Source organism: Leguminivora glycinivorella, chromosome 25 (assembly GCF_023078275.1).
Source record: "Leguminivora glycinivorella isolate SPB_JAAS2020 chromosome 25, LegGlyc_1.1, whole genome shotgun sequence".
Classification (NCBI taxonomy): domain Eukaryota; kingdom Metazoa; phylum Arthropoda; class Insecta; order Lepidoptera; family Tortricidae; genus Leguminivora; species Leguminivora glycinivorella.
Window position 1 is genome coordinate 8,577,482 of NC_062995.1, and position 20,767 is coordinate 8,598,248.

General features: G+C 38.7%; 1 protein-coding gene across 1 annotated transcript in view; it reads right to left on the reverse strand.

Moving 5' to 3' along the window:
- Positions 1-20,767, reverse strand: part of LOC125239304 (xaa-Pro aminopeptidase ApepP-like) — a 39,889-nt gene that overhangs the window by 400 nt on the left and 18,722 nt on the right. The window contains exons 11-18 of the mRNA XM_048146847.1: positions 20,070-20,147; positions 18,849-18,979; positions 17,695-17,847; positions 14,806-14,935; positions 14,059-14,236; positions 9,856-9,947; positions 9,070-9,183; positions 1,109-1,234 (exon numbers count right to left, since the gene is read on the reverse strand). Of these exons, the coding sequence (XP_048002804.1) occupies positions 1,109-1,234; positions 9,070-9,183; positions 9,856-9,947; positions 14,059-14,236; positions 14,806-14,935; positions 17,695-17,847; positions 18,849-18,979; positions 20,070-20,147 (1,002 nt within the window). The remainder of the gene's footprint in view (positions 1-1,108; positions 1,235-9,069; positions 9,184-9,855; positions 9,948-14,058; positions 14,237-14,805; positions 14,936-17,694; positions 17,848-18,848; positions 18,980-20,069; positions 20,148-20,767) is intronic.

Sequence of the window (20,767 nt, forward strand, 5' to 3'; positions counted from 1 at the left end):
AGCGGACCCCAGGCTCCCATTGAGCCGCGGCAAATGCCGGTATAACGCAAGGAGGAAAAAAAAAAACCTGTGTCGGACCGTTTAGTTTTTCTGGATAATTGTTACCAATTTTGAATACCACACCTTACCTTTTTTTGCGCCATAATCAATAAGACCGTTTTAGGAAATGTTTGATGGGCTCTAGCGTCTTCTGTATCGTCTTAAGCACCTCAGCTACAGTGTGGGACTCACAATCAGTACTGTAAGTAGTATAAGGGCCATTTTTTTTCCAAGTTGTCCAACCCACTTTTTTTGTAACAGGTGGTGTAATAATTTTTAAGAAAAAAAAAACTGCCTTCCTTTGGGGTTCTGGTGATAAATACTTTCAAATGTTGGATTATGTTATCAATTCGTCTGTATATTTTTTAATGTTTGTTATTCGATATCTCCGTCATTTCTGAACCAATTTTGAAATCTGGATGATTCTGAAGTACTTACAGATGAGAATGATTATCAGAACGGAACTCTAACCAGGGGCGGCTCACTCTTCATCAGCAGTTCCACTGCACCAAATGTCACTGTTCTGGACGTAAGTGCATGCTGTTCTTATAAAAATACCAAAGTCACTATAAGTGTGCCGTTCAGATTTGAGGAGTTCCGTTCTGACCATCATCAGCAGTTCCACTGTACCAAATGTCACTGTTCTGGACGTAAGTGCATGCTGTTCTTATAAAAATACCAAAGTCACTATAAGTGTGCCGTTCAGATTTGAGGAGTTCCATTCTGACCATCATCAGGAGTTCCACTGCACCAAATGTCACTGTTCCGTACGTAAATGCATGCTGTTCCTTTACAAACACAAAAATCACCATATGTATGTCAGATTTGAGGAGTTCCCTCGATTTCTCCAGGATCCCATCATCAGAACTGGGTTCTGAGAAAAATGGGACCAATCTGCATATACATTCAATCAAAAAAAAATTTTTCAAAATCGGTCCGACGACGACGACGAGTAACGACGGAGATATCGAGGAACAAACATTAAAAAAAAAAATACAGACTAATTGAAAACCCCTTCCTTTGAGATTTGGAAGGCGGTTAAAAATGGCCCATGAAACCATCTACTTACCTAGCCTTTAATTATGGGGGCGCATTCGGCCGCCAACCAAGCCGCGTCTTCTGTGAGGCCGCGGGCCTCTAATATGGGGCCGAGTGTGTCAACCACACGCTTATGATACGCGTTCAAGTATGCCAGCTGCAATGGAAAGGCAATATTACACCCACTGCGAAAAATAATAGGTTACATAAGTAAGTAAGTAAGTAAATAAGTAAGTTAGTTGTAGGAGGTAGGGCATAGCGAATGATATTCCGCTTTGTGTGGTAGGGCACAGCACAGCGGATATCGTCTCGCTCGAATCTAGAGCAGAGCCCAACTGGGGTAGTACCTCCGCCTTACAGAAGACCGCAGCCAAATAGCACTAGACCCTACTCATAGTGTTGTGTTCCTGCCGGTGAGTAAGGCTGCCAGAGCTCAACGAGGGTGCGGTGTGCTGATGACGGGAGGACTTACGGAACTAACTTGTTCCGTCTATTGTCCTTTGAGTCGTCGGCAACCCGAACCCTCCTTAGAACTTGTACACTCCTTTTTGCTGTGTACTTAACACAGCAAAAGGGAATGTACAAGTTTCTAATGGGGTGGCAACGCGCATGTGACACTGTTTGAGTTGCAGGCGTCCATAGGTTACGGTGACCGCTTTACATCAGGCGGGCCGTATACTTGTTTGCCACCGACGTAGTATTAAAAAAAAAAAAAATAGCATGCATGATACAGAGGAGATGTCATAATGATGTAATAACATACTTTCAAGGATTTATTTTAGTACCTTACATAACGACAAATTGACCTAAACTGTGGGAGTAAATTGATCCACTGAATCTTAAAAAACATGGGACCAAACCCAGCGAACGACTGAGAAACTTTCAAAAAGTCCCCTTTATAAAACGGTACTTCATCTCCTCTACACTGAATGGATAAAACATAGCTAAAATTAACTATATTTGTGCTACTACGTCCCTGATCTATTAATTTGTAAGAGTACTGTCATGTTTAACAAATTACACCGAAATCAGTCACTAGCCCGGGACACATCGTAAATTTGTCTTTACTCGATGAGTTTAGCTAACATATTATTTTTATATAGAAAATATGATAGGTTAACTAACACCTTATACGTGAATATCTATATCAACTGCGATCAACAACTCCATCTTGAGTTATGATTTTTTGTTTTGCAAATTCTGGGTGCGGGACACGCCCACCGAAGGTCATTTTTCGCGTTTAATATTTTATTACTTATATTATACAGATAATAAATAAATAATGTTATATTGTACCAAGTAGTACAGAGGCTAATGATTGTGCCTGAATTAATTCAGATTTTTAGACCAGTCCGTTCTGACGTTTTTTGCCTCGGACACGTAAAAACGCGCCTCCTGAGAAATGCCCTTCCCACTTGAACTGGCCGTAAAGAATTTTTGTATTTGCACGATTTCAGATTAAGGTAATGGCACAGTATAAGGATAAATCAGTAGTTAATCTCCGGCAGCGGCGACGCGGTCGTTACTACTGCGCAAGGTCACGCAGGGTTGTACCTGTGCTACTGTCCTACTCGTAGTAACTGTGTATGGCGCTATGCTAGTACCAACGCTCTTTCTACCTTTTTATCTAATAAAGATTCAAGTACGTGTTTGTTTCTTAAATACTGACGAAATCGTATTTACATAAAATGTTTGAATAGATGTTTGCACAATATTTAAGTAGGTACCAAACTTTCGAGCTAGATAGATCGCAGCATCTACCTAAATGTCGTTACAGATAAATCCTTATTGATTTTAATGTGTCATTCTAGCTTTGAATCTCACTTTTACGCCATTTACGTAAGCAATAATGTACCTAACACTGCAAAAATATAACAACCACTTACTTTTCTGGGTGTCTAGGAATTCTAAAGAACATTCTGACATTTCCGCATTTTGAGAACTGTTCTCCATACACCCATAAGCACTACAGTAACGAAAATATGTCTTCGGTGCTGACGTCATTTTCTCCCGAACTCAACACGTCAACACAGCGCGCGAACGCGGCCCCGACTGTCCAGCCCAATACTTACCAGTTTCGCATGTATTCGGTGCATATGGAGAGTAGTTTTCGACACACCGCGCGGAGTGAAGTTTGTTAGAAGAGTTATTACTGCTTTATACTGTGGTAATGGCGCTTATTAACGTGGTACTTAAGGAAGATTTCAAAAGATACCAAAAAATTAAGGGGATCAAAGCTCATTAACGACCACAAATATTTTTTTTATGGAAGAGTATTTATAGAACTATTAGTTTTGAAGAGTTTTAGGATCATTTTAGTTTATTATATGTCATAAAATGATTATTGAAGCCAACATACCTAAATTTTCTATTACCGTGGTAATGAACAGGCTGCAGTTCTATTAACGCGAATTGAGATTTCATTACCGAGGGTATGAATGACAGTGTTTTTCTGCCATCGGTAAATAGAAACCCATCTCAAAATTCGGAGCTTAATACCGACGGTTGAATATACAAATTATGACAAAAATACATATACCAATACTATCCTCCTTTATGAATACCCACAGAAGACTCAGTTTCACCTAAGAAATCTGTACTTACGGTACACTAAATGTCATATTTTTGATACAAGACTAATATGTCACTCGGTAATAGATACTTCTATAGGAACCCATTACCGACCCAAACAAATATTGCATGGATCGGTAATAGATTCTTATATATTCTATTACCGAGGGTTATCTGATCGTACCATCGGTAATAGGCATAAATTGGAGTATTATAAAATCTAATTCCGACCCATAAAAACAAAGTCATACAGATGTATTTTCATTACAAATCAAAATAAAATATTGCAACCTTATATTAAAACCAAGTTTACATAACTGGTAAGTAAGCATCAGACTTTATGTCAATGTTTAAAAAAATTGACAAATTAACGGTTTTCATAGAAACTACGAAATCAGTCATGAAGTTTTTGCTAAAAATTAAGGTTTTGTTGAATAATAAATAAAAATAAATAAATAAAAAGATATTTATTTACCAACACAGCACAGAATGGACATGTAAGGACTTATAAAAACTTAGTAAGTAAAATTACAGATGTGTGTGCAGTAAAATGGATGAGACTCAGCGAGACCGCTGATTTTCAGTCCCCAACCAATAAACTTAAATCTAATACTTAACTAAATAACTAGCTTACTAGCTAACCCGGCGAATAGATCGCTGCCAAGGCGATGGAAGTACTTAATAATTACAGGGCGAAAGGGATACAGAGATTATTTTTTTTTATATTTTGAATTTGAATAAAAGGTTTAAAGAGCAAAACAGAATAAATTAGCACTAAGTAAAGGTTGACAAAACTACTTATTCATCAGACAAAATTCATCGTGCACCTGCTAACTTAACTGGCGACCAGTTACACGATGCCTTCTGTTGTGATAGAAGCCAGCTTTTACACATTTTTTTAAACAAAAACTGGGATTTGGTTTTCTTTATAGGAGGAGGTAGATCATTCCAGCACTTAGATGCTGCAAAACGAAAACTGCCCTTAAATAAAATCAATCGGTGAATGCGTGGAACGCCTATCGAACCGGTTCTGCTCTCATTTGATCGCCATAACAATTTGTCGTATAAATATTTTGGCTGGCCACTGTACTTAATATTAAACATTAGTGTTGCAAGTTTAAGTTTGCGTCGGTTGATCATGTTGAGTATATTATATGTATTTAAGTAAGGAGTTATATGCGACCTTTTGTCAATATTATAACAATAGCGCAAACAACAGTTTTGCACCCGCTGTATTTTTATTTCGGTTTTTTTATAGAGACATGGACCGTATACAAGATCACAGTAATCTAGGTTAGAAAGAACTAAAGAATCCATCAATTTTACTCTCACAGCTGTTTTTAGATAAGGTCGAATTTTGTAGAGTGTTTTTAGCGCTCCGTAGCATTTTGAGGTTTTCTTTTTAACATGTTCTTCAAATTTTAAGTTTCCATCAAAATAAAGTCCTAGGTTCCGTACAATAAGTGATTCCTCTAATAATTCCCCATTAATCGTAACCGAAGGTTTATTGCGATGTACTGTATTAATTTGATTTTTTGTGCCTAGTACAACGTATGTACATTTTTGCGCGTTCAGCTTAAGGCCATGATTTTCTGACCAGACGCGAATTGACTCTAGGTCATGATTAAGCTTTTTTACAGCATTATCTATTTCTGTGTTATTAGGACTTGCGCACATGATGATCTGTGTGTCGTCCGCATACATATGTGCAAGTCCGAATTCAGTGGTTTGTAGTAAATCAGCGGTATAAATTGAATATAATATTGGACCTAACATTGAGCCTTGAACTACGCCTTTTGACACTGCCAACGGTTCGGATCGGTTTGTTATCCCCAAATCATTTGTACACTCTACGAGTTGCTTCCTATCTTGAAAGTAATAACTAAACCATGAACAAGCTGTTTCGTCACAACCGAAATATTTTAATTTAGCCAAAAGGATGTCTGAATCTAGGCAATCAAAAGCACGGCTGTAGTCAAGCAGAACTAAAAATGATGCTTTATTTTCGTCGGACGCCGTTAATATCTCATCAACAATGTGTAAGAGAGCTGTGGTAGTACTATGGCCTTTTCTAAAACCCGATTGGCCTTGTGGTATAATATTATTAATTTCTAAGTACGATGTCAGTTGCTGACAGACCGCTTTTTCTAATATCTTAGATAAAGCCGGAAGTAATCCAATTGGTCTTAGGTCTTTTAATGTTTCTACAGGTTCTTTTTTGGGTATGGGCTTGATTAAGGCTGTACGCCATGACAGTGGGAAATATCCTGTTTTAAGAGATATGTTTATTATGTGCGTTATTGCTTGCAGAGAATATGGCAGGGTGAGCTTTATCATTTTCATTGATATGCCATCCGTACCCATGGCGTTTGAATTTATTGTATTAATAATGTTATTTACCCTATCCGGTGATAGTTCTTTGAAACCGAAAACAGAATCTGAGTACCTTGCATTACAATACGCAGGAGCCAGTGCTGGATTTTTACATATTTGTGGGACTGATTCAATAAAAGATTTATTTATTTCAGCAGGATCGCATAAATGGGACGGCAGAGCGCTCTGTGTATTAGTACCTAAAGATTTCCTTATTTCCCCCCACATCTTACGGCTGTTCTTAGAGCAATTATTAACTTTTTGAGTAAAATAATTATGCTTTTCGGAACGCGTGATGTTATTAACTAAATTGCGATATGTTTTGTAAGTTTTAACATGATCGCTATCACCTGTCTGCTTGGCCAAAGAGCAAGCTTTATCTCTGTCACGTCGTAAAGCCCTTATACTATCAGTTATCCAGGGTGTGGGTGGTTGCTTAAAAGTTTTAGTACGACATGGCACAAAATGATCGAATAATTGTAGAATCAGGAATGTAAAACAGTCTACTGCCGAGTCGACATTGTTTTTGCAATTTAAAACCCACTCCCAAGGTGTCATGGAAGAAGCAGTTTCGTAAGTGTCTAGGTCAAATTGATCAAAAGGTCGATATGTTATAATTCGGAGAGGAGGCTTCGGGATTTTTATAAGAAAATCAGCTGTTACAAAACCATGATCACTTAGACAGTCATTGTGGTAAACATCAACTTGTTTAGCTTTAATCTGTACACTACAGCAAATTACATCTATAAGAGTGCGGCTACTGGCAGATATACGAGTTGGTTCATTAACCACTTGGTGCAGGCCGTGCTCCATCAACATATCATTAAAATCAGACTTGTTATTACTATGTTCACAGAGTAAGTCTATATTGATATCGCCGACCATAAACAGATCATCATATACTGGGCCAATGTCTCCTAAAGTGTCACATAAGTTCTCAATGAATGAGTTTACATTTGAGTTAGGTGGACGATACACTATACCAATGCACATTTTAATTTTTCTGATTTTTACTTCAAGCCACAGCTGCTCAAGACTCGATTCTGGAACTTTTACTTTTTTGCAAGTTAAATCACTACGAATATATGCACCAACACCTCCTCCTCTCTGGCCTGAATTGCGAGCTTTGTGTATAAACCGGTAACCAGGAATTTGAAAGTATTTCAAGTCAGATGATTCGTTTAGCCAGGTTTCGGTAATAGCAACAATGCCTGGTGTTTTCAATCTTATTGTTTCGAGAAGCTCGTCTTTACCGGTACTTAATGATCTAGCATTTAATAAAGATATTCTTAAGTTAACATTTTTAACAACCATTTTTATATATTACAACGTCAAACACCTAGAGATGGTTTAAGTCACTAACCGAACCTATGTGAATGATTTTAGATTTTTCGGTTTTACGAACTAAGATTCTACAATCTTGGACCCATACATATTTATAGTTGTTCTCGTTTGCTTTTTCCTTTGCTAGACGTCGTAGTTGGCGGTTTGCAGGTGTCAAATTATCAGCCAAGTAGACTCTACGTGGCTCACCAGGAAAGCCCATAATTAACATACCGCGTAAATAGTTCTTTGATAGCGTGAATAGATCAAGATTGAAACAACTGTAAGACATTATATAACTGATCACATATACTTAAAATAAAGCAAAAAGAACTAATATCACTACTTTAACTATTACTGTGGTATACCACAATAATAGAATCTACTCACGAAATGGCGCCTTTCACCGCTGTCTTTTAATTTCCACTTTAAACACATTTCCAGGCTAAACAATACGTAAAAAGTACTCAGAAGTCATGTAGAAAACTATAAACAATAATTTGAAATGCATAACTTTCACCTGTTTGCCATAATTATTACGTAAACTACTAAATGAGATTGGAGTTCACTTAGGTTTAGCGTCACACGTCAGTATGACACAACCTCTTCTCGCGGCCCCGTGGCAAAAACTGTCAAATAGCGAGCGTCTTCTTTCATTCACACTCACTATCGCCTATATGTGCGTTAGTCAACTTAACAGGCTTCCTTTGTGTGAGTAACTTTTTTTAAGAAATTGGTCGGTTTGCCTTTAAAATGCGTATTTGCAAATGCGGCGGTAATGGACGTCGATTTCGATACCCGCGTTGATAGCCGCCGTTACCTTAAATACATTTATGTATTTAATCTGAAATCGTGCAAATACAAAAATTCTTTACGGCCAGTTCAAGTGGGAAAATTCTTTCGCTAATCTGATAGGTGCAAAAATTAAATTTCAACCTTCATTGACCGATAAAATACAGCACAAGAATACCATATTCTAACGCTAGTATTCCCGGGTATTTTTTATTGAAAGCTCTTTAGTGTCACCATAAACCATAGAGGAATAAGTAAGGAAAGCAAGTTATTTGTAGTGACATCTAGCGTCAATCACGCGAAAAATAGAGTAAATTATCAGTACCACTACTCGACACTACGCCAACAGTGTCGCGTCTGATTATTACCTGCTATTGTATTGTAATATTAGCTAAAAATTGTTGAGCATTAGACTTTTTATTCGTCGCGACATCTATTGAGAAGTAGCAGTACTGATAATTTACTCTAGTTGATGCGTGATTGACGCGTGGATGAGCTAGATGTCACTACAAATAAATCAATATTACAGACTTCTTACCATAGAGGAATAAGTAAGGGAAGAGTTGCAACTCCATACATCAGTAAATGCAAGTTATTTGAACTAAACTGTTTTTGAGGCTAAACTTCATCATCATGAGCTCTGTTGCTTTATTTTCGGTTTTTAACCCCCGACGCAAAAACGACGGGGTATTATAAGTTTGACGTGTCTGTCTGTCTGTTTGTCTGTCTGTCTGTGTGTGTGTGTGTCTGTCTGTGGCATCGTACCTCCCGAACGGATGAACCGATTAAGTTTTTTTTTTGTTTGAATGCTGAGTTAGTCGGGAGTGTTCTTAGCCATGTTTCATGAAAATCGGTCAACTATGTCGCGGTCGGGAGTTTTTTCAAAATTTTAATTTTGTGGTTACGTTATACCTCTTATCGTCTCATTCTCACCTCAAAGTCCTGTAGTATACTGACGTCAAGACACGATGTCTGATGCGGCGCTAGTGAGATCGTGTAGAAGCCGAGAGCGCCGCGACCTTCGAAATCGCCCACCAAGCCGTCCGCCTGAAAGTATTACTTGGTCTTGAGAGGTCAACATTGATATCATGAACACCAATCAAAATTAAACGAAACGTAGTTTTCCATCAAAGGTCCTCTAAAAATAGTTATTTGTTTTACAAGGGGGCAAAGTTGATAAGCTCAAGAAAGCTTGTGTTGTGGGTACTAAGACAACGATATATATATACTTAATATATGAATACTTATATACATAGAAAACATCCATGACTCAGGAACAAATATCTGTGCTCATCACACAAATAAATGCCCTTACCGGGATTCGAACCCGCGGCTTAGCAGACAGGGTCACTACCGACTGAGCCAGACCGGTCGTCATATATATTTATGATTTGTGATGGTCGTTTGTTCATTCAAAAAAAAAAATTATTTATTTGTATTTTTTTTTTTAACAATATCTTACAGTTGCTGGTGTCTCCTTGTAAGTTATTTGCGAAATAACCTGTGCTAGGAGGCACCGCTCTTCATAACTATAACGTGAAACATACTTAATATATTTTTATTATCTTGTAACATTCTTATTTTCCAAATCAACATGTGTGCGTGTGTGTGTGTGTGTGTGTGTGTGTGTGTGTGTGTGTGTGTGTGTGTCATGTATGTTAAGATTCTGTCATTTAGTTAGGCATTCAATATGCAAGGTATACGATTGAAGAAACTTACAAAAATGTGGTCGGAGTTATTCGTCAACTCAATGACTTCCACCACATCCTCGTGCCGAATGCCGTATTCATTCACCTCGTAGTAGCCGGGTTCTGTGGACGAAATATCTATACTTAAATGGGAAAGTGTGTGTCTGTTTGTTTGTCCGTCTTTCACGGCAAAATGGAGCGACGAATTGACGTGATATCTTAAGTCAGACAATTTTTTTGCGATTTCAGCATTGGTCCCATAATAAAAGTTGTTCATTATGACCTCAAAAGTCACTATGAAAAGTTATAACGGACCTTTCTATTTCACCGTGTAAATGAATAAATAAATATTATAGGTAATTCTTACACAGATTGACTGAGGCCCACGGTAAGCTCAAGAAGGCTTGTGTTGCGGGTACTCAGACAACGATATATGTAATATACAAATACTTATACACATAGAGAGGGGAGTAAGGGGAGAACGGAACATAACATCTTTTCCGACCCAATTGTCAACCCCACCTGCACGCGCCGGACGGCGACGGCACGGCATACACCGTGCCGTGGTGCTCCCTGCTAGACAACGGACGGGGCTCTGGCGACCGAGTCAATGGCGGTATATCCATTCCCCCATGCTGGGCAACTGGCTGGAAGAGGCAGCATCGGCCTTGGGGTTTAAATAACCTCAGAAAAGAAGAATGTAGAAGGACTTAGGGGCCCCACTACATATTGTTTGCCCTTAGTAAAACCATATGTCATGTCCAAAATAAAAAATAGTAAGCCATGTGAACCGACTAGCGCTCGGCGTCGAAGAGTTGCCAGGCTCGACGATGTTAAATTAGCGACTGGTGAAGATCTCTATGCAAATAAAATGAAAATGAAGATTAACAAGAAGAAACCAGAAGAAAGCATTAACTTGAGTACTTGGAACGTCAGGGGACTAAACAAAAAGGGTAAATTAGAAAACGTTGTGGGAATTAGCGAAACGAAACTAGCTGATAGCGGAAGAATTGACAAAGATGACGCCACGCTATTTTATACGGGTAACCCAGCCAATCAAAGTCTAACCACCACGGAGTTGGTATCATGGTGGGCAAGGAACTTCGAAAATATGTCTTGAAAGTTACTCATTTGTCTAATAGATGCATGATGATAAATATCAGTGCTCATCCTTTCAACCTAAACATAATTCAAGTCTATGCTCCAACATGTGATGGCAATGACCAGGAAGTGGAAGAATTTTACGAGGAAATAGAACAGTTATTAAAATCATTTAAATCACAAGATATTAATATAATAATGGGGGACTTAAATGCAAAGGTGGGTCAGGGAGAAGAAGGAAAAATAGTGGGGAAATTTGGTTTAGGGAAAAGGAATGGTAGAGGAGACAGGCTTGTGGAATTTTGTTCAGAAAACAACTTAATCATTACAAATACTTGGTTCCAACATCCTGCAAGAAGACTATACACATGGCGATCACCAGCTGACAAACCATCACATGTTGTAAGAAATCAGATTGATTACATCATGATAAAAGATAGATTTAGAAACTCCATCGTCCAAGTCAAAACATATCCCGGGGCCGATATAAAGTCTGACCACAACCCTGTTTATGCCAAGATGTTTTTAAAATTAAAGAAAATTAAGCAGCCTACCAACATAATGCAAATTGATCTAAACCGCCTTAAAGATGAAACTGTTAAAACCTCAGTGAGTGTCAAACTTAACAATTGTATAAAACCTATATGCGAGAACGGGGACAATCCTTTAATAACATATAAAGCTCTGGTGACAGAAATAAGAAAAATAACATCGGAGGAACTATTTAGTAAAAAGGCGGGCAAGCAACAGGAATGGATGACTGATGATATATTACTACTAATGGATGAAAGGCGAAAATATAAAAATACAAATGATCAAAAATATAAAGAAACAGATAAGAAAATAAACAAGGAAATCATTGCCGCAAGGGAACAGTGGTTAACAAATAAATGTAAAGAAATAGAAAAATTGCAGCAATTACACGATAGCTTTAATCTACATAAAAAGGTGAAAGAGTTCACAAACACAGACAAAAAACGAATTCAAAGTACACTCATAAATCAAAATGGGAAAATAGTTGTTGATAAAGAAGAGGCCTGCGACGTCTGGCAAGAGTATGTTCAACAGCTCTTTAAAGATAACAGGGCACCGACAGAGCCTCTAAATGATTGCAACTTAGAAAGTCCAGCAATACTGAAGTCAGAATTTATATCAGCCTTAAAACAAATGAAGGGTAGAAAGGCATTGGGTCCCGATGAAATTGCGGTCGAAGTATTAAAACTGATACATGACTACAATATAGATAGTTTAGTCACATTATTAAACAAGTTTTATCAATCAGACAATATGCTCCCTGAAGACTGGCTTTTATCAATATTCACACCTTTACCAAAAAAGGCCAATGCCAAACACTGCAGTGATCATCGAATGATCAGTGTTATGAGTCACTTCTTGAAGGTATTTCTAAAAATCATACAAACAAGAATATATAAGAAAGTAGAAGAAAACATAAGCGACACACAATTTGGGTTTAGAGCCGGATTAGGTACTAGAGACGCTTTAGTAGCCGTTCAAGTTTTGGTAGAAAGATGTTTAGATGTTAATGTAGATGTCCATATGTGCTTTATCGACTTCGAAAAAGCATTCGACAACGTTAACCATGCTAAATTAATTAATATATTACAGTCCATAGGAATAGATGGCAACGACATTAAATTTATAGAAAACTTATATTGGAAACAGAAAGCTAAAATAAAAATTAATAATGTTGTAACGGAAGAAGTTCAAATAGAGAAAGGCGTAAGACAGGGTTGTATCTTATCACCCTGTTTATTCAATTTGTACTCAGAGATGATTTTTAGAACTGCTTTTGAAGAACTTGATCTTGGAATCCGTGTGAATGGCAAACTGATACAGAACATTCGCTACGCTGATGACACCGTCCTTCTGGCTACTAACCCTGAAGACCTTCAATTAATGCTGCAAAAACTAAATAACACACTTTTGGAATATGGACTTAAAATAAACACGAGCAAAACTAAACACATGATTGTTAAGAAGAAAAAACCAACTACAGAAACAATAAAGTCATTATCCTTAGATAATAAAATAATAGACAGAGTAAATAGTTATAAGTACCTGGGTTGTTGGTTAAATGAAGAATGGGACTCGGAGAAAGAAATTCGGACAAGAATCGAAATTGCCAGAAAAACCTTCCAGAAAATGAAGAAACTTCTGACTAACAGGAGAATAAAATTGGGACTGAGATGGCGGTTGGTCAAATGTTACATCATCCCTATTCTTATGTATGGTTCCGAAAGCTGGACCCTAAAAAAGAAAGTGGTCAAAAAACTAAGAGCTTTTGAAATGTGGATTTATCGAAGGATGCTCAAGATAAAATGGACTGACAGAGTAACAAATTTAAGAGTTCTGGAAATAATGGAAAAAGACCTAGAAATCGTATCAACAATAAAGAAAAGAAAGGCAGCATATTTCGGACATATATATAGAAACAATAAATATAACCTACTGAAATTGATAATTGAAGGAAAAATTGAAGGGAAGCGTGGCCGTGGTAGAAGGCGCATATCATGGAGTGGGAATATAAAAGACTGGTTAAAAGTGAAGAGCATAGACAAACTAATTCGCATGACTGAAAATAGAGAGACATATGGACATATGGTCGCCGACCTCCTGGACGGAGATGGTACATGAAGAAGAAGAATACACATAGAAAACATCCATGACTCAGGAACAAATATCTGTGCTCATCACACAAATAAATGCCCTTACTGGGATATATCTTTGATAAGTTTGATATTCTAGAAGTCGCCAAGTTCTTACTCATCACTGAAGATCATTCCTGTGAATATTCCCGGATCTGTAGCGACGAGGGCAGAGCCAATGCCCCCGGGCCCCTCGTGAACGTTCAGAAAGTGCCCCACACCGTGCCCCGTGTCTTACCATCGCTGAAGATCATTCCCGCGAAAATTCCCGGGTCTGTACCTATGCGTGGTAGCATGTCTTACCATCGCTGAAGATCATTTCCGCGAAAATTCCCGGGTCTGTACCTATGCGTGGTAGCATGTCTTACCATCGCTGAAGATCATTCCCGGGAAGATTCCCGGGTCTGTAGTCTGTACCTATGCGGGCGCAGCCGAGGCCCTAGGCCTCTCGTCGCCCCATGTCTTACCATCACTGAAGATCATTCCCGGGAAGATTCCCGGGTCTGTAGGGACGAGAGCAGAGCCAATGCCCCCGGGCCCCTCATGCACGTTCAGGAAGTGTCCCACACCGTGTCCCGTTCCGTGGTTGTAGTCAAGACCCACGTCCCATAGAGCTTTGCGGGCGAGGGTCTCTAGGATGTTGCCCTGGGGGAAAATAGTTTACTTATGAACCGATGACATAAAACACAGCAGGCAAGTACAGTTTGTAAGTGGTTTGTATAATTAACTTTAAAAAAATAATAGTTATTTATTATACAAGGGGGCAAAGTTGTAGGTATTTTAGCGCCGAGTGTGGAATTGAAAAACGAGCAAGTGAAACTCGCTTCGCTCGTGGTTCAACTATAGAATCCTGAACTTACGAGTTTTTTAACACACGAGAAGTTAAATACATTTGCACCCGAGTGTAACACAAAACTTTTCCCCTCACTATAGCGAGGAAAGTACAACGCAAAAATGAGTTTATCACTGCTTCCAGTAGTTCCACAGGTGGTAAAACAGATTAACCCATTTTTATCAATTTTAAAGCAGTTAATTTGACTTTATTCAAGGTCAAATTACTTTACCCACTAGTGGATAAAATGCGTTTTTACCCGCTGGCATTAAAGGATAAAACACGTGTTTCCGAGCTAGTGAGGGGAAAATAAATAAACGGCGCATAGTCATATACTTTTGGTCAGGCTTTAGTTCCTATTTATATAAAAATTATAACTTACAGTGATGCCTCTAGGAAAGACCGCGGTGCCCAATAGTATCTGCCCCTTCAGTACGCGAGTGAACGTCAGTTTCTGCATGTCTGTGGGTGTGCCCATGTGGCGGGTACGGGTAATATCGGTGGTTCCGTCTCTGCGAACAATCCATACTAATATTATAAATGGGAAACTGTGTGTCTGTTTGTTTGTGCGTCTTTCACGGCAAAACGGAGCGACAAATTGACGTGATTTTTTAAGTGGAGATAGTTGAAGGGATGGACTACTTTATGTCTCTTTCTAACCCCCCACTTCCCTAAAATCGGGAGTGGAAGTTTGTAGTAGTAGTAGTAGTAGTAGTATAGTATGAATTTTTTGAAACGAACGTAGAAACGTTCTCAAGTATCAAAGTATTAGAAGCGCTGTATTTTCGCACCTATAGCGGTGTGGTCTATCGCTTCACATTTCCAAAATAATCTATCTCAAATTTGCTGCTGCACAGATTTGAACCTTACAATTATCAGGATACAGTTGCTTCTTGTTGTCTTAGCGCGTGCAAATACAGAAGCTCCCGCTCAACACAAAAGGAACAATACCTTTGTTTAGAAACGTTCGTTTCAAAAAATTCATACTACTTAATCACTTTATTGTGTACAACAGTTTATATACAATTTGTAGGAATAGAGATACAAAGGCGAGGTTATCCCTATAAGGGACTCTTCCAGCTAACCTTGGAGTAGATGAGAGGATCGTTCCAGTAGGCAAGATAGACAAACTTACAGGAGTACAATAAAGGTCAAAAGGAGGTTTGTATGGAGCAATTTAACGCGAGCGAAGCCACGGGCAAAACTGGCACAAGCTAGTATGTAAATCAATGGGTGTGTAATGATTGGTATAACTTTTTTGAGTATAATAACATTTGATATAACAACATTTCATATATATTTGAAGGATATAATCACCCATTTGACATAATTAACATTTGGTATAACCACAAAATATCTACTTTTATTTTGTATAATCATTATTTCGTATAACACTTATTTATAATAACCGTTATATGGTATAACTATCTATTGATATACGACTAGTATAATATAACTATCAAACAGTATAAAACATTTCATGAATTAATTTTATTCTTTCTTGAAGGGATCACAGTTCTAACCTAACCTAACCTAAACTACTTTTCTGATAGCAGTACATATGTTTAAGAGTCACAGTTCTAACCTAACCTAACCTATTTTTCTGATAGCAGCGTGTTGTGTGTAGGGGTCATAGTTCTAACCTAATCTACTTTTCTGGTAAATGATGGATCTAATTTATTGTACAATTGTTTTCTATTCTAAGTAACTGTGCTTTAGAAATAATTTGTGTTATACCATTTATTTATTATCGGAAATAAGCATTATACTCAAAGTATGTTATAATAAATGTTATTCGAAAAAATGATCATTATATTAAATAAGAATTATACAATTTGTTAGTATATTATTTGTTGTTATATGATTCAATAATTATATCAAATGATCGTTATAACGACTAAAAATATATCAAAAAAAGTTATATCGATCGATATGCACCCCAATAAAGGTCAAAAGGAGGTTTGTATGGAGCAATTTAACGCGAGCGAAGCCACGGGCAAAACTGGCATAAGCTAGTATGTAAATCAATAAGTATATTGGTCAAAGGACGGCGCGGGTTCGAACCCGGCTCTTACCAATGAGTTCTTCTGAAGTTATGTGTGAAATGCACAGATGTCATATATACCATAGATCAAGCAAACGTATCTACTTAGCGTGTCAAATGAACTCAGTGAAATCCACTGAGTTGTCCGTCTTTACTCGCAGCTTGCAGCTTTCGGGCGTCAATTTTTGTAAGTTGAAGTCAACCAAAACATAAAAAATGCCTCGTTACGTGATATTCAATTGCAACAACACAAAAATTATGAACAATCAAGAGCCTGAGACATATTTAAAATTACAGGCAAGAATCAACTTCAGTACAAAATTTGACACGCTCGGCCCCTATACAAATATATGAATTTGTTTCTTCTATCTAAATTAAGTTCTGTGGTGAAATGTCATTTAACATTTGCCTTGCCAGTCGCTTTTCGGTGAAGGAAAATATCGTGAATTCGTGAGGAAACCGGACTAATTCCAATAAGGCCTAATAGTTACCCTTCGGGTTGGAAGGTCAGATGGCAGTCAATTTTGTAAAACTAGTGCCTGTGCCAAATCTTGAGAAGTGCTGGAGACCTAGCAGTCATAGCATGAGGCTTCAGGATTCAGTCCGGATCTGGTCGCGGGTTCGAACCCCGCCTCGTACAAATAGTCTCAAGGAATTAAGGAACGAAATGTCATTTGTTATTCGCCAGCCGTTTTTCGGTGAAGGAAAACATCGTGAGGAAACCAGATTAATCTTAATAAGATCTAGTAATCGCTTTCGTAAAAAATAGTTTCTACGGCAAATTCTGATGGGATTTTAGTTAGAGGCAAAATGTCGGAAGAAAGTAATGAAGCCATTTTGTAAAAGACTTACTTGTATTGTCCACCTGAGTCAACTAGCAACATATCGTCTTTAGTGATGACTCTCTGCGGTCCTTCCGGTCGGCCTTGTAATGTATGATGGCGCCATTTTGTATGTATGTCTGTCTGTCTTACTTGTATTGCCCGCCAGAGTCGACCAGCAACATATCTTCTTTAGTGATGACTGTCTGCGGTCCTTCCGAGTCTGCCTTGTAATGTATGATGGCGCCATTTTGTATGTATGTATGTCTGTCTGTCTTACTTGTATTGTCCGCCAGAGTCGACCAGCAACATATCGTCTTTGGTGATGACTCTCTGCGGTCCTTCCGGTCGGCCTTGTAATGTATGATGGCGCCATTTTGTATGTATTTATGTCTGTCTGTCTTACTTGTATTGTCCACCTGAGTCAACTAGCAACATATCGTCTTTAGTGATGACTCTCTGCGGTCCTTCCGGGTCGGCCTCGTAATGTATGATGGCGCCATTTTCACCAGCACCGGCGATTGTAGAAAAGGAGGCTCCCATGAAGTCTTCCTCCTCGCTGGAAAGACAAAAAATCTCGTCGATTATTTCGGAAACATTGTTTTTTAGATTAGTTCCAAAATGTATAAAATCGCTCTCCTTCTTGATGCGACTGGCAAATCACACTATTTTTTAGCAACCGGGTTTTCTAACCTAATTTAGGGTCGCTGAATCCGAGTTTGCCGGTTGCCCTCGCGAAACTTTGACCGGAAGTGAGATATCCAAGATGGCGGCCAATATGACCCTATATAGCGACCTTAGTCAGTTCCTTACCCTTATTGCTAAAAAGTAATATGATTTGCCAGTCGCATCGATTTTTTTTTGAGAAATGGAACAGTCTATTTAGAAAAGTATGGTTTCTACCGTAATTTGGGGTGAGTAAGGTTCACGGAGGGGTTGAGTTACGACTGGGGAGAGAAGGGACGAATACCCATTGATTTTAGAGGTGGGATTTTAAGGCTACTGCTACGGAAACAATGTATTCCAATTTAAAATGTGTATAGATGGAGTGAGCACACTTTACTTACCGTGTACTTCTCTATGGTCTAGCGCAGCGTAAGAAACACGAGAAACACTACCTACATGTGTGAAAGAGACACTGTGCACCATAAGCTACAGGCGTGACAGAGATAGACTCACCCTCGCAGCTCCAACAGTTTGTTCCCCACATCGACCTCAGTGACGTTGACGCCCGCGTCGACCTGCTCGTATATCCATCGCACTCGCACCATGGGCATACGCAACACGTGTGACAGAGATAGACTCACCCTCGCAGCTCCAACAGTTTGTTCCCCACATCGACCTCAGTGACGTTGACGCCCGCGTCGACCTGCTCGTATATCCATCGCACTCGCACCATGGGCATACGCAACACGTGTGACAGAGATAGACTCACCCTCGTAGCTCCAACAGTTTGTTCCCCACATCGACCTCAGTGACGTTGGCGCCGTCAACCTGCTCGTATTTCCATCGCACTCGCACCATGGGCATACGCAACACGTGTGACAGAGATAGACTCACCCTCGCAGCTCCAACAGTTTGTTCCCCACATCGACCTCAGTGACGTTGACGCCCGCGTCAACTTGCTCGTGGATCCAGCGTAAGAAGCGCACGACAGCTATGCCGTCTTTGATGTGCGCTGAACGGAAGCCCTGCGATATGCACATGAATTAGATAAATGTACAGTCTTTTTTTAACCCCCGACGCAAAAACGACGGGGTGTTATAAGTTTGACGTGTCTGTGTCTGTCTATCTGTCCGTCTGTTTGTCTGTCTGTCTGTGTGTGTGTCTATCTATGGCATCGTAGCTCCCGAACGGATGAATCGATGTAGATTCAGTTTTTTTTTGTCTGAAAGCTGAGTTAGTCGGGAGTGTTCTTAGCCATGTTTCATGAAAATCGGTCCACTATGTCGCGGTCGGGGGTTTTTTCAAAATTTTAATTTTGTGATTAGGTTATTTAAATTATAAATGGGCTTACTCTTGGCCACAGACTAGCCAAAGGCAAAGCCGCGGCCTACGATGGAGTGAGCTCGCCCATTACGAATAGATACTGGTGTCAGATGCGCACAAACTCGCCAAGTCAGAGCGGTCTGTATACTACGCAGGGCCCTCCGTCTACAACCGTTTACCTGATACGGTAAGAAATGCAGCTTCCGTTGCGCTATTTAAACTAAAATTGAAGGAATGGCTCCAGGAGAACAATTTTTATGATTACGGCAATTTCTTTAATCTGCCCCCCACATTGTAAAAAAAAAAAAAAAAATAATAATATATGTACCTATTAAGTGTATATCTATGATAATATTTGATACTTTCTTTGCGACCTATAACATTATGTTACTAATAAAATATTTCATTTCATTTCATTTCATTATATGCTGAGCTCGGAAATATAGCCGCCGGCAAGGAATTCCACTCCTTGGCAGTGCGCAGTCAGCACAAAATAGCTAATAACAATGTCGAGATGTACCGCGACGCATGTGAGTAAAGTATGTAGCTTTTGCCCGCGGCTTCTCTCGCATTAAATTCGAATATTGCGGAATGCTTCATTCAAACTTCCATCCCCCATTTTAGGGGAGTGGGGGTTAGAAAGAGACAAAAAGTAGCCTATGTCGATCTCCATCTCTTCAACTATCTCCATTTGAAAAATCATGTCAATTCGTCGCTCCGTTTTGCCGTGAAAGACGGACAAACTAACGGACACACACACTTTCCCATTTATAATATTAGAGGATGGATTACCTTCAATTCCACTTCATTCTTGACAGTCTTCATCAGAGCCACTGGAGACACCGTCGATAGTGTTGTACTTTTACCTTCCTGAAACGAAATTAAAAGGTAAGGCAATGGAATCAAGCGTTGAAGTGTTATTGTTTGGAAATCCATGATAATTATCATTCTTAGTGCGTTTTCACATTAACCGATCCGATATCGGATGTCGGACCGATATCCTATACATACAGGCGCCATCTTGAATTTTTTCCAGTGAAATCCTTCCGAGATCCGATATCGGATCGGATAATCCAAAACGATGTTACATGTCTGTTTGGTCCGATGTTTGACTGGTAGAGAATGCCACTAGGCATTTCATTTCATTTGTTTATTCTGCGATCAACATAGGATCATAATTATATTATTGAAATTAAAATTATAATACATTAAATTAAAATACACACGAGTTAACTTATAATTCTCATACTTAATAAAAATTAACTTAATTAAATTTACTATAATTTAATAGTCCGCCATTTGTAAATTTTTTGTTTTATTTGTGCAATAAAGTTTAAATATTCGAAAACTAGAAAATTACGTTATTGTTTCTGATTTTTCCAAATATAATAACAACATACATACATACATATAATCACGCCTGTATCCCATAAAGGGGTAGGCAGAGCACATGAACTACTAAAGTTTCAGTGCCACTCTTGGCAAAAAGG